Here is a 14,231-nt window from a genome sequence, read left to right as displayed (position 1 = left end):
CAAGAAACCTCCCATATCCAGTCAGTAACTTTGGAAACACAGATATTGCAAATCTAAAAATTAAATTACCAATGAAAATCCATTGATTCGGCCTTAAAAATATAAAAATATGTATGATGTATCGTATTAACAACTTGTAATTGATGTGAATCAAACTATATTGAAGAAAAATCAGGTTAAAAGTATATTTATATTTGAAGACTTACCACCGTACTCAGAGTCATTTAATAGGAACGATACAAAATCGATACTAAGGAATATTTTAAGTAATCAAATAAATGTCTCTGAGTGCGGCAGGTAACATATTAGTGATGCAATAGAAACTATACCATCTAGTGCAGTGAGGCAAAAATGGAAATTGAAGGTTTTTATACATTTGGGAACAGACGTTTGGATTTTATGCACCTACGACATTAGAAGTTATGTCCTTACCATTTCGGATACAGTTTAAAGCAGGCTCAATTTTTATTTTACTACTGGTACTGATCAATAGCATATATCAGGTTAGTTTTTCCTCTACGATACATAATATTGGATTGAAAAAAAAAACAATTGAAGTTAAAGCATTGGGATAAACAAAACACAACCAAACAACTATTGCGTCACTAATAATTTTTAAAGTGCGAACGGATAAGACAAAATATTTATTAAATAAAAGAAAGAAACGTAAATTACGTAACTCACATAAAATATGTATGAATAACAACAACTAATAAGTAGATTTTGAGAAAATATCCATTCATTAAATGACTCAAATATAAATTACTCATAACCTGAACAAAATTTTGTGTATCATGGTAAAAGAAGTATCAATATACGAACTTGGTTTTTGTCAAAAATATAAGGAAATAATGATTACCACCCAGAATTACTCAAAAAATATGAGAAAAAGATGATCACTTCCGAGAATTACTCAAAAAATATAAGAGAATAATGTTTAAAAACTATTTATAACCCATACTTTGGAGAAGAGAAGTATTTGGTAAGCATTCCATCCAAGTGAGAAGGGTTGTCATTGGTAATCGTGCATCGCTGAAGTAATGTAAGCTTCTGTTTAATAAACAATATTATCTGTGTATTATGTGGTTTTATTTAAAAATGTACCATTATTATCTATCCTTGACTTTCCTATATATATTGAGAATTTCGAAAAATTATGAATTAATTACACATTAAACTCCGATGATCCGACATAGAACTAAAGTTACCGACGTAGCTCAAAGGATTAGCAAGCCGAAGTAGCAGTGGGCCGGTCACAATTGTCGAAGAAGCGATGACCGTTGGGGTAAACATGTTCTAGAGTGGAGACCGCATCTAGGTAAGCGTAGTGTGGGACGCCCTCCAGCTAGCCTATGTCCAGCAGTGGACGACAACAGGCTGATCATGATGAAGATGACGACACTGCAGTCTGCATGGTTTTGCGCGGTGGCTGGGCGACAGACTGCACCACATCGTGCAGCGGGTTCGATCCCCGCACAGAGCAACCCATTGTGTGATCCATAAATTGTTGTAGCTTACAATGACAAAAATCTTCCTATAGTCGGGTAATAATTGTTCGAAACGATCAAAAATGTATGAACGTTTTTCATATATTAGTCAACATGGGAATCTAAATCATATAAAATGTATTAATTATTAATCTCAGAGACAGATTTTATCTAGATTAGCAAACCTACGTAATGTTTGTCTTGAGAAATTATATAGGTACACACAATACTCGTAACCCATTAATGGTGAAAAAGAAAAAAATAATTTGTCTTTAATTAATTAATTATCTTTAAAAAAACGTTGCCCCACATTAGGATTTTCTCCTGTGTCGTGGGTGCGTTTACAAACATACAATTTCACATGCACATGACACCCAGACCCGAAACAACAATTTGTGGATCACACAAAGGGTTGCTCCGTGCGGGAATCGAACCCGCTACACATTGCACGGCATCGGCAGCCAGTTGCCCAGCCACCGCGCCAACCGTGCTTTAAATGTGTTTATTTTTTATTTTATACTATAGAATGCAGCGCTGCTATCCATTAATTATCAAGTGTTCCCAAATTGGCACAATAGAATGGGTTAAGGAAACTATTTCAATGTATCACAATATGTGCTATCTTCTATTGATCAATCTCATGTCCAATTTACACTAGTTTCAACGTGGGAACAGTCGCGGGCAAAACTATTAATTAATATTTCCCAGACACAAACCTTGTACACAGTTTCCTTAAAGGAAAAACATAAAAAAACTGTAATTTATTCTATAAAATAATATTAAAATAGAAAAACTACAGTACCGTATTAAATTAATTGATTATATTTGTAACTAGCAATTCTGGCGTGGATTCACTCGCTCTACTCGGCTTCTATTGATCGTAGATAGATAATTAATTTCTTATTTTTATTTTTTGATTTTTGAAATAAAAATATATCTATGTCCTTTCTAAGGTTCTAAACTATATCTGTACCAAATTTCAACCAAATCCGTCAAATAGTTGCGGAGATTAATGGTATAAGCATAGAATGTTCGACGTGATTCTTTAATTTGACATAACTTTTTTATTTATGAACCGATTGACATGAAACAAACACTAAATGTAAATTTAAGCATCCCACAATATATTCGTGAAAACCGCATCCAACTCGGATCAGCCGTTTCTGAGATTAGCGCGCACAGACGAACAGACAAACAGACAAACAGACAAACAGACAAACAGACAAACAGACAAACAGACAAACAGACAAAAAAAAGTTAATTACATTTTTGGGTTCGACATCGACATAACAATAACCCCTGCTATTTTTTTTATTTTTATTTTCAATGTACAGACAGCACTTTTCTACGATTTTATTATATGTATAGATAGACTAGCAATACTGGCGTGGATTCACTCGCTCTACTCGACGTCTATTGATCGTAACGCGATGTTTTATAGCTGTAACCTTCCTTAATAAATGGAATATCAAACACAAAACTTTTTTCACTTGGACCAGTAGTTCCGTTGGCCCGTTTAAAGAAACAAACTCTTCAGTTTTATCATTAGTTTAGATTATGGTCTTAGCTATTTGTCAAACTGTATTTATGTTAAATACTCTTTCACGCAAAAACTAATAAATGAATCTGAACAAGGCACAAATATAGATTAGGTATAGCCTGGATTTTTTATGGTATAAGCCGGTAAACAAGCAAACGGATCACCTGATGGTAAGCAATCGCCGCCGCCCATGGACACTCGAAACACTAGAGACGTTACAAGTGCGTTGCTGGCGTTTTGGGGGCTAGAAATTTAAGGGTTGTTGGGGAATCGGGGATTGGGAAGATTGGGAAGAGCGGCAAGAAGTCTCCGGTAACCTCACTCATACAACGAAACACAACAAGGCTTGTTTAACGTCGGTTTTCTGTGAGGTCGTGGTATCACTCCGGTCGAGCCGGCCCATTCGTGCCGAAGCATGATTCTCCCACACTTATTATACATAGGCTACTTTTTACACCGGGAAACGTAGGTAAAGCTGCATGTATTTCGTAGTTTTATATACATAATTGAAGGGAAATAAAAACAAAATTTCAAACGTACTATTGTTTATTTCTGTAAAAAGGAATTATTTGACAATATGTAGATAACGTCGACTAAACCTTTATATTATGTTCTAAATAATAAAAATAAGTCAACATCGTTTTGTTAGCAAATAATAATGAATCTACAGCCGTGTAATGCAATCAGATGACAACTAAATAATCTGCAATTATAATCTCTAAACATTATGAAATATGGTCGACAATTGCTTGAACTATTATTAAGAAATAAACAGAATTGTTATGTATTTAGCAAGATATATTTTTTTCTTTAAACAAGATTAATGATTTTGTTTATTTATTAAACAAAGATGGAGGTAACTAAGTACATATATTATAGAGACAGGATAATTAAATGAGAGAATATAAATCAAAATTATATACAGAAATAAATAATTACATATATATTGAACAGTCAAATGATTTTACAATCCATTATATTCAATTTTACATAGGTATTATGCGACTTTATTGTAATAATTTAATTTAACATACTCGCAACAGTTTCAAAATTAAATGACGTGTTCACAATATGAAGAAAATTATTGTCATTTCGTTTTCAATGTAGTTTATCGTCAAAAAAATAAATTAAGACTTTGACTACCAAAAAAAAAAATTATGTTGAAAGCAAATCCTACTCTAGCGCCGGTCACTTTTGCCGCCATGGTGATTAAGAGTGCTTTTTTACCAGAAATGTGCTATATAGCTATGTTAGGAAAATGTAATAGCTAAGCTACGAAATAACGTGACCGTTTCCACTGATACTAAGCTATGTAGCTATGCGAGGAAGATGCGCAGCACGAGTATGCAATGTATCGATAGTAAGGAAGTTACTTCTATTATAAAGTGTTAAAGATAGAAGATATTTTTCATAGAGATTATAGTTTTATAATTACACGGCATTGTGACTAATTGGTGTACCGTAGTGTCACAATTTTTATAAAATACCAATTAAAACATTCTGTTGCTTATTATTTATAGAATATACAGCCAATTAGACATAATCAATTCGTCACAAGATTCACTTAGGTATTAAATAAATGCTCAAATACGTTTTCTTTTTAATAAAACGTGTAGAACAATGAAATGTAATGGCAAGATTTTCTACAACCAACTTCTAAAATTCTACTTGAATTTATGTATACAAATTGTTACTGAAAAACTAATTTAGGACAAATATTTTAATGTTTAGTAACGTATTTGTAACTAAATTTGTATATATTGACGGCTTTCGTATAATAAATGTATAAGTAAATTGTATACAACATCACTAAAGGAATATTTTTGTTAAAAAAATACAATAGCGCTAACAAATACAAACACGTTACTAAATATCAAAATATTTACCAGAATACTGCTCGCAACATTAAAGTTTATTTCTGCAACTTCAACAATACTAGATAACTATAGTACGTGACATGTTTAGTTATAAATACTCGGCTTATTAACCTCTACGTAATATTACAACATCTAAGATAGTAAGTACATAATGATAATATCCTGCATTACGTGGGTACACGAATACATAGTCCCAGATCATGTAAATGTATATATTATGTTAACAGATATACATAGAAACAAATGCATAACTTCTTGAGAGCAAACAGAGATCATAATTTTGTTTCGAATTATCATAAAACCTAACGTTACTTCATACTGCATTGAAATATATTTAAATACATATCGTATACCACTACCTACTCATATTTATTGCGAGATAACAAGATGAAACTACGATTAACAGTAAATTATCAACTTATAAGCGTATTCTGTTTTAGCTACAATACATTACTTATAACGTTACACAATAAATAAATAACACACGTCAATGTAACGCGGATTAAGTCGCTACTCCTAAATCTCGTTACAATTCCGTGACTCACCGAAACGCGCAAAGAAACACAATTAACTGTCAAACTATAAACTAGTATCACACATTATTCTGCCGACATAAATAACACAACTTAGACACAGAATAATCACTTTTCAATAAACGGAAATAATTCACAAGTTTGTACCAAAACAAATCCTTAATCGATTGGAAGGCCACCGCTATTCTAACACACTAGCTAATTAGTTTCGCTACGAACAATTAAAGCTTTTGCTCGACGACTTGCAGTCGAAGCCGCTCTATTACAATGTAACTCTAAATAGGCATCTAATCTATGCATCACATTACGTCATCCGCATTGACGTATGAGAGCACGGCATCTCAATTTATTTGACCAGTTCATACACAGTCTATACACTGGAACGTGATCGAAACAATCAACGGTAACGATGTACGATGTGGAGCATCCGAGCCTGCCGGTGCTCCGTCCGCCGTCACCCTGGACAGCCAGGCGTCCCGTGCGCACTAGTGCGTCGCAAGCTGGCGGTCGAACCGCCTCTGTTACTGCAGGGTCCGTCTCACTACTAACGTCAATTCACTCCGACAGGTAAACACTTGCACTGTTTGACCTTCTGTAACCGCTTGCGTCTAAATGGCGGGTTCTGACCGGGACAACGCAGAGTCACTGTCACCCAAGTAAACTTCTTAGGCCTACAAAACGAACAAGATTTGAAGGCTGGCTGCGGCCGGTCAGCGTTGTTGTCGCGTCGCCGCGGGCCCTTCGGTATGTAAAACGAGTTGCACTGTCCGTAGCAGAATTTGTTTATCACTGTTGTGGGCAGACAACCCGGTTCTCGGATTTTCTGAACCAAAGGCTCGGTTTTACACCAATCTTCCTTGAGATAATCTTTCTTAGTAACGACCAAAGCGTTCTTTGATGATTTCAATATTTTCCTGAATTCGACTCCCGGGGGCAATTCCGTAGTATCTTCTTGCTCAGGCAAGGATACCACCATACCCGTCTCAGAACTGCCATCTCCGAGTTCGTTTCTTTGCACAAAAGACGTAGAAGAGGATGCAGTGGCCTGCTCCGCTCGCTGTCTCTCCGCGAGGAACCTCTGCACTTGTTCAGTATCAATGATGTCCAGGATCGAGTCGGTCGGCGTGAACGGCTTCCTGTTGCCGACGCCAGCGCCGGCGCACACCCCGCACGTCGCCAGGATGGCTGCGGCCGCGAGCCAGATATGCGATTTCGATAAGTTCTCCATCTGCAACAATAAATTTGGTTATTAATAAAATATATTAAATTCGCAGCAATTAAATTGCTGTCGTTCAAATAAGGCGTCGCGTTAATTTTAGTCCGTAGGCTTCGCCGGAGCGGATGTCGTAGGCTAAACTCACGTCGTATCTAGAGATGGGAGCCAACATGTCGTAGGCAGTGCGTCGGTGTAGTCGGTCCGCGAGCGGCGCGCTGTTTGCGTGTGCGCAGGGCCGGCCGGCGGAGCGGTAATGAGCGCAAGCGCGGCTCAATGGACCACCGCTCAATGAACGAGAGATGAGTCACGCACCGCGCCTCCACCACAGAACCGTTACTACCAGCCACCGCTCACAGACGCGACACCTCGCACCACATGTGTTTCGGATTACTACGGTCGCAATACAAATCTTTATAATCCTTTTTACAATGCGCTTTCTTAATGGCGGCGTCTCACGGCCATCTGTTTGCAAACAATTGTAAAACCTGCCTTCTCGGTTCCTAGATAATGAAATTAGAGATAAACTTGTTTTTGTATATTTATGTGACAATAAAAAAAAGGTCAAAGAAGTTTTTGTCACTTTGTAATTTTAAAATAGGTAATGTTATATTATAAGTTTTTATCTAGAAAACAACACTTATACTTTATAACAAATACTGTTGCTGTCTAATTTGAATGTAACAGTAAAGACAAAAGAAAGTTAAACCAAAAAGCCTCTGTGCGGCAAACGAAAATTAGGCAGAATACTTGTCAGCGCATAAACCAGCCAGGTACGATCGGAGAGATTTCCTCACGTATCGCGGTGTACGCGGCGCCAGGTTGTGTTCGAGGCGCCGGCGCACATGGTGCCCATCTCGAATCAACGCGCTTCCGCCCATTTGTGCGGCCCACAATGCCCATACAAACTTGAACGTATACCATCCACAACCTTCTGCGAAACGTAGGCGCTACGTGTGGGTGCCAATGTTCAATTACTATTTTTAACAATAAATGTACCTATTTTTGAAAAACCTCTTTGCTATACCGACACCATTCTCTATTTAAAAATGGACAGGAAGTCCGTTGAATTCGAAATTTGTAATGGATATTTGCGGATGCTTTTATTTTTTTTATTTCATTTTAAAGTTTGTCGTAGGTTGTAAACTAAAGAGACTTTACAACATGTATTACAAGTAAAATGCATATTTTAAATAAAAACAAAAAATTTGATTATTCGTGCAGGTTCAGTGTGTTAATTGAAAGAAAATATAGCTAAATATAAGCTTCCTACACTTTATTGGTTTCTGTGAAGGCTTAATTAGAGGTTTGATTTATAATCAAGGCAATCAATCCATTATATTAACATATAACTTGTGCAAATTGTACGCTATTTTAACATGAATATACATGCAAGATGTTGGCATATATGTTAGACATGCATTAGGAATGTTTTTACATTGTCATAGTGGAAAATGTATATAAAGTTACGTTTTTTTAAAGCGGTAATCAGTTAATTGTTATCGTTTTGTGATACTGAATTTCGATTTTTTTCATTAGTATGATGTTATTTATACCTACATCTAGATGCTTGTACTAGAGCACAAGTAGTCTAGTATAGATGGACCTAAAAATAGACGACGAGTATTTCGATTATCGAGAATAATACCACTGACTAAGTTTGTACATACAAATAGGACGAGTAGTTTATTCACTCCTGTTCATGCACAAAAATGTTGCATTACTAGGTCTCTACCAATCAAACCATTGGGTGATAAACTAATAAAAAGTTGCAAAATAATTTCTTGTTTTAAAACTTAATTGAAGGTCGGACACCGAGCACCGCAGCCAAACAGGCGGCTACTGGGCCAAACACAAACACAATAATAACACATTTTATTAAAAAATAACAGTAGAGCTATTAATACCAAAGAATCTCACATTCTTGGACGCAAAAGAAAAATTTTACGACAAAAGGAAGTCCTTTTTAAATCATTCGTTTATTTTTTCTGTTACTACAGGGGCGCTTAGCATACCTCGGGGAAGGAATTTCATTCATTCCCTGAACGTTTTGTTCGCAGGGCTCTCAAAAAAAAATGAGTTCATAATAGGCGTTTAGACGACCCTTAGCGACATGCCGTCTACACGCCCACGCTTATACAGCGGGTTTATTTTAATTGGGGCATAAAACTGTAGCTAATCTTTTTAATCTAGTGATTTTTTTTTTTATTTTGTGTTGTTTATATATTGTGTTTTGTTTTTTCTAGCTTGCATCGATAGACGTCACACCACATTTCTGCAAGTGCAGTTAAGTACAGAAATATAAATTAACCTAACTTATAATTCATAATACGAATACCTATGACATGTTGTAAATATTTTTATTATTCATCAATGCGTAGTTTTACGACGGATGATTACTGGCTGTTATGCAGATGAACACTATTATAATAAATAACTATAGTAATAAATAATGTCTACACTATTATTGACAAATGATAAACACAATTACGATTCGCAACTGATTGAGTATTCATAACAATTATTTGTCTAGCCATAAACTTGTATAGTGGGACGCGAAACAAATGTGTTACTTCCATCGAAACATCGATTAACGAATCGTGAACGCTATATTATGAATCGATAAATGGAACACAGTAAAATCCTCTTAAGTGTTTTTAATAAAATAAATCGATTGATTGGTAAACATTTTAGTGTCGATTATAGAACAGCCTGTATATATCGGGTCCTGTGATCTATGAACGCACCTTTAAGGTGTTTGTGTGACCGATTTCTAAGAAGAATCTCTGGAATTATAAGCTTTTAGTGTTCCAAATGATGTCATTGATCAATATTGTTCAATCGTAACATTTTATACGTCCCGGATGTTATTGTAAGGTAAATTGTATTAGTTAATTATTTTATTAATAACTATGATCATATGTAATAGGTACCTACGGGGTCATATTTTCACAATTACTCATTGGATTGTACACAGCTTGTTAGCCTATAATTCCTGTTTTGTGAAAGTTTAACAACGCTATGCGTCCAACATTAAACATGGCACCAAACGTTTATTATTTTATGGTACCTAATAAAGACTACACAAAACATTGAACAACCTGTACATAATAACAAAAAATTCGGCACTCTTTGTCACAGACAAATTACAAGTTAAATTGAAGTGTAATTGTCTGGAGTTGTTAACTGCACTCATTAATTAATTTCATTCAGACATCGGTTACATCATCTCTTGTAGTTCAGCTAACATTTCGGCAAAAAAACATCAACTTCCCGTCACACACAAATAATACCATCATTGTTGCATTTGGTTGGATGCACAACAAGAATGCATTACAAGAAAACCAATTTAATCAACGTAGGAGCATTATTCGTCATTTGAAATGTGTACCGCGACTGGGAGGCGCCGCTGTGTATTGTTGACCATCTATATATCAACTAAGTTTAATCGTCTCCAATCGCTTTGATCAGCGCTTGTATCGCGGCGCCGGCGCACCGCCCGCATTATGCCGCGCGCACACAAAAAACGGGAACAGAAAAAGGTAAAGTTCCTCAAACGCCAGGTACAGGCGTTTAATGCGAGCAGACGTATAAATCAAACCGAGGGCTCTAACAACTTATGACATAAAATCCTTTATTATTCACACGGATTCGAATAAAAAAGCATCGACGGTGAATAGCCGAGCGCGGGCGCAGCGCCGGCCGACGCGCCACGCATCGAATAACATTATAGGATTAAGAACACTTTTAGTTTCTTTTTTGAATGGAACAATTAGAGACGGACGTCATAGGTGTGACAAAAAATGTCTTAAACTTTTTGCTCCCCAAGGGATCAGCTTTATATGCCTGCCGTGGCCTGCCTAAAATATGATTCTGGGAAATTGGATTAGGTGATGCGCGAAAACGTTCCTCTTCTTCGTTTTGTACAGATTAAGGTGAATCGATTTCATTATTATAATTAATTGAAAGTTATGTTACCTGCATGTGTACGTACCTACAATAAATAAATATTATTAATCCTCATCGAACGATTTGAATGCTAAACATACGATCCTAAATCCCACGACTGAGTAAGTAGGGCAAAAGCGAACGTCATATTTTACATACAATTTTGTTCAAAAGATTTTTATTCTATCAAGAATCAGTTATGTATGTATGGATGCAAATTACCAATGCTAAGTAACGCTGTATTAAAGAATCTATAAAGGCGATTATTCACACGTATGTTTCCTGGGAAATTTGATACGGGTACACGCAGTCGAGAGTCTAGACTGGTCGTCATCTAGACAATAAAAGCGATATCTAGGTACTGGTATATTATGTATAACATAAACAACGTTTATTTTTAGGTACATGTGAACGTAGCAATTAGTACTAAACCTAACCTAAAAATAGGTGGGGACTAACTATGGAAACGACTCTGTTTCACATCAAGATGTAGGTACGTATATAACATTCGTATACAACGAAGTCGTACAAATCAAAAGTTGTGAATTGAATGAAATGTGCGGAATCAAACGTCACTTCTATAGATAAGTATAGCTGAGAGATTAATATATTTTATGATAAACTTCATGTAATAAGGATGATGACAGGGTATAAAAATAAAAAGTCCATCAGTTAGGTAATAAAAATATTATTCACGTATTTTTTTATTTTAAAATATAATATAGCAATACTCAGATAAAACAAATCAAAGTTTAAGAGTGCGAGTAAATACGTCATTTCTTCGCATAAAATGTACCTAGAAGTGACGTCACGCGATGTTTCAAATCGACATATTATCTTCGAAAGTATTTGCTTCCGTAAATAAATAAAAAATACGTGTCTAATATTTTAAAATAATCTACAAGACGGACATTAAAATAATAAAAAAATGTCATCTACCCTATTGATTTGAATTTAACCAAAACCAAACTGAACTGAATTTGATATGATTTGATCCATGTTTGCGAACACTAAAAGACTAAGAACACGGTCTCTCAAAGGTTTTTGCTTATTTTGAAGAGATAGAAAGTAACATTAGACTATTGAACGGCTTCACATCCCGCGCATGTTGGAAGGTACTCGAGCAAACAGGTTCTTGAGGAGCTTCCACTTTAATAATAGCATCACAGCACTTAGTATTACGACCTTTGAATTACTTTATAGCCTATCACAGCTTCCTTCTTGTAAACTCATTAAGACGAGGAAAAATAAAATCATTATCGGTTGTAACCATCCTATTATTATGGTTTCGTGTAATAAAAATATTGATTCTTGTTTACCATACTTAGAAATTATCTTCTTAAAAGTCTAATGGTACGTAATGGTGAATGTTTGCAGTAGACGCATCTATTGCTTGAAAAAATCACTGCCTCATTGGTCGAGTGGTCGCAAGTGCGACATTTTTCGGTTTTTCAAAAATTTCTCAGTAGTAGCACGGTGTACAGTGGTTGTGCCCAGTATATGGCAATAGGCTCACGCCAATTTGGGAACACCTAATAATTTACGGTAGAAACGTTGTATTCTATAGTATAAATAAATAAACACAAACACTTTTTTATTTTTTGACCATTAATAGGTTAGTAAAAAGGAGGAAGATTATACATAGTTATAATAACATGGGACAATCCTATTACCATACGAGATACAACATATAACTACATATATACATCAAAACAATATTCCATGATTGAAAATCCCAATGATTAAACCTAATGGACATTACGCTTATATACAAAAATATCATCCTGTTAATATGACGGCATAATGTCTGTCACACGTTGTAAATAAGTAAATATGATAAGCATTATTACATAATAACACACTTCGGGAATGACACAGGAAAGAAAATATATGCAATTGTAATAATAACAATGTTTTCCTGTTTATATAAATAAAATTTATATACTGTCTAAGGTAAATAGTTGGTTGTACACATAATATAGTAGATATTATGACCAACGTACATGATCACTTTGACCGTACAAAGTTAAATGTACGAATTAATTAAATTATCGTGTACACTGCAGCCATTTTTTTTAAGTGTAAATTATGATTGCAAGGAGTTATATGCTCGATTCATATCTGCGACATGCGTCGCGTATTATCTATCGCGTATCGTCAGAACAGAAAAAGTATGGAAAAACACTTGACCGTTCACACTCAGCCAATTTGACCGATGATACGCTCGGCTTATTTTACGTCAGATTTGAACCATTACTTCGTTGATGCTGCAATTGCATTACCCAGTGCACAGCGTAATTATATTTTTATAGTTTAGTTATAATTTATGTGAAATAAAAATGTCAATGAAATTGCAATCACGTGACAATAAACGTGTTGATTTGTTATACAAATGAATAATAATCAAATTTGACTACGTGATCCATCCCACGAAATTTCACACAAAACACATATATTATTTATCATACAGTATATTTTTAGTCTTAAAATCCCCCGATAACCAGCAACGTCCTGTTTGACAGTTACGTGACGACTATGGTAGACCACCAGGTCTCTCGATTAGGATTGACGCAACAGCTTAGATCAGTAATACCGAACATAGGCCTAGCACGTCACCCGTTATTGATTATTGTTATATGTCATTCCCCAGCAATTAAGTCATTGATGTATTCGATATTATTATGTTTAAGGAAAAATTACGATTTGATTGACGAGGCAGGATTTAAAATAGATGTGATGTGTTTGTTCTAAATTAATTACTATTGGCGTCATTTGAAATTATTTTAGTTAGTTTAAATTAATAATTGAAAATTATTCTAAATAATTTATCATGTATCCTAATATCCCGACTCTACTCCATGTCTCATTTTATTTTTGTTGCCAACATTTTTTTTAAGAATGTTAATGTAATTGGTACCTATAGAAAGTTTTTTTTGGATAATACTGGAGAATCAATGCATGCAATGAATGGTACACGGGGCTCAAACATAACAGGGAGGACTGCATAATGCCTCATAACCTTACTACACCAATTTATATAGGTAAATACAACTATTTATTATTACCTCATAATGAATCGAAAATACCGGTAATATTTTTAGAAAAACCTTGTAAACAAAACCGCATATAATTCGTAAATGACTAACATATGTATTTACCAATATATTGACGCACAATACATGAGACAAGGTAAATCCTGCATGACAGAATATAAATCATAAATTCATTTGTCATACTTTACCTACTTTTCTTCCTTGTATTTTTAAATGTGTTTTTTATATGTACACTTGCAGAAAAATAGAAATAATAGATATAAGAAGTTGTGCAGTAAAACCATTTTGGTGGTCGGTAATTTTGGTGGCCGACAAACATAACTGCGAAAATAATTTAATCAACATTGCTCCGTAAATAACATCTGGCGGCAGATAGCCATGTGTGCAGTCAGTTTTAAATATTCAGAGACATGTTGTGTTTGTTTTTTTATTCCTGGCCCATTGCAGGACAAAGCCCTACCTTCGATCCACTCGTCTCTTCGTAAAGCTTTCTGTGGCTAATCCTTAACATAAGCATCGAATTCATTGTAATATATTTTCTTTAGCATAAACCCAACCATGCTTTAAAATACCAGAAAGA

General features: G+C 35.0%; 1 protein-coding gene across 3 annotated transcripts in view; it reads right to left on the bottom strand.

The window, feature by feature from the left end:
• Positions 1 to 3,555: 3,555 nt before the first annotated feature.
• LOC118265482 (gremlin-2) overlaps positions 3,556 to 14,231 on the bottom strand; it is a 50,331-nt gene continuing 39,655 nt past the window's right edge. Inside the window, exons 1-2 of one of the 3 annotated variants that reach the window (XM_035578376.2) lie at positions 6,799 to 7,030; positions 3,556 to 6,665 (exon numbers count right to left, since the gene is read on the bottom strand). In XM_035578376.2, coding sequence (XP_035434269.1) covers positions 5,988 to 6,665; positions 6,799 to 6,825 — 705 coding nt within the window. In that variant the 5' untranslated portion in view covers positions 6,826 to 7,030 and the 3' untranslated portion in view covers positions 3,556 to 5,987. Of the gene's footprint in view, positions 6,666 to 6,798; positions 7,031 to 14,231 lie in introns of those variants that run through there. The other 2 variants (XM_035578377.2, XM_050705996.1) reach the window with 2 other exon arrangements.

The sequence above is a fragment of the Spodoptera frugiperda genome, chromosome 28 (genome assembly GCF_023101765.2).
Source record: "Spodoptera frugiperda isolate SF20-4 chromosome 28, AGI-APGP_CSIRO_Sfru_2.0, whole genome shotgun sequence".
In the NCBI taxonomy this organism is placed as follows: domain Eukaryota; kingdom Metazoa; phylum Arthropoda; class Insecta; order Lepidoptera; family Noctuidae; genus Spodoptera; species Spodoptera frugiperda.
Note: the sequence above shows the minus strand (reverse complement) of the source record. Positions and strands in the feature narration are given on the sequence as shown.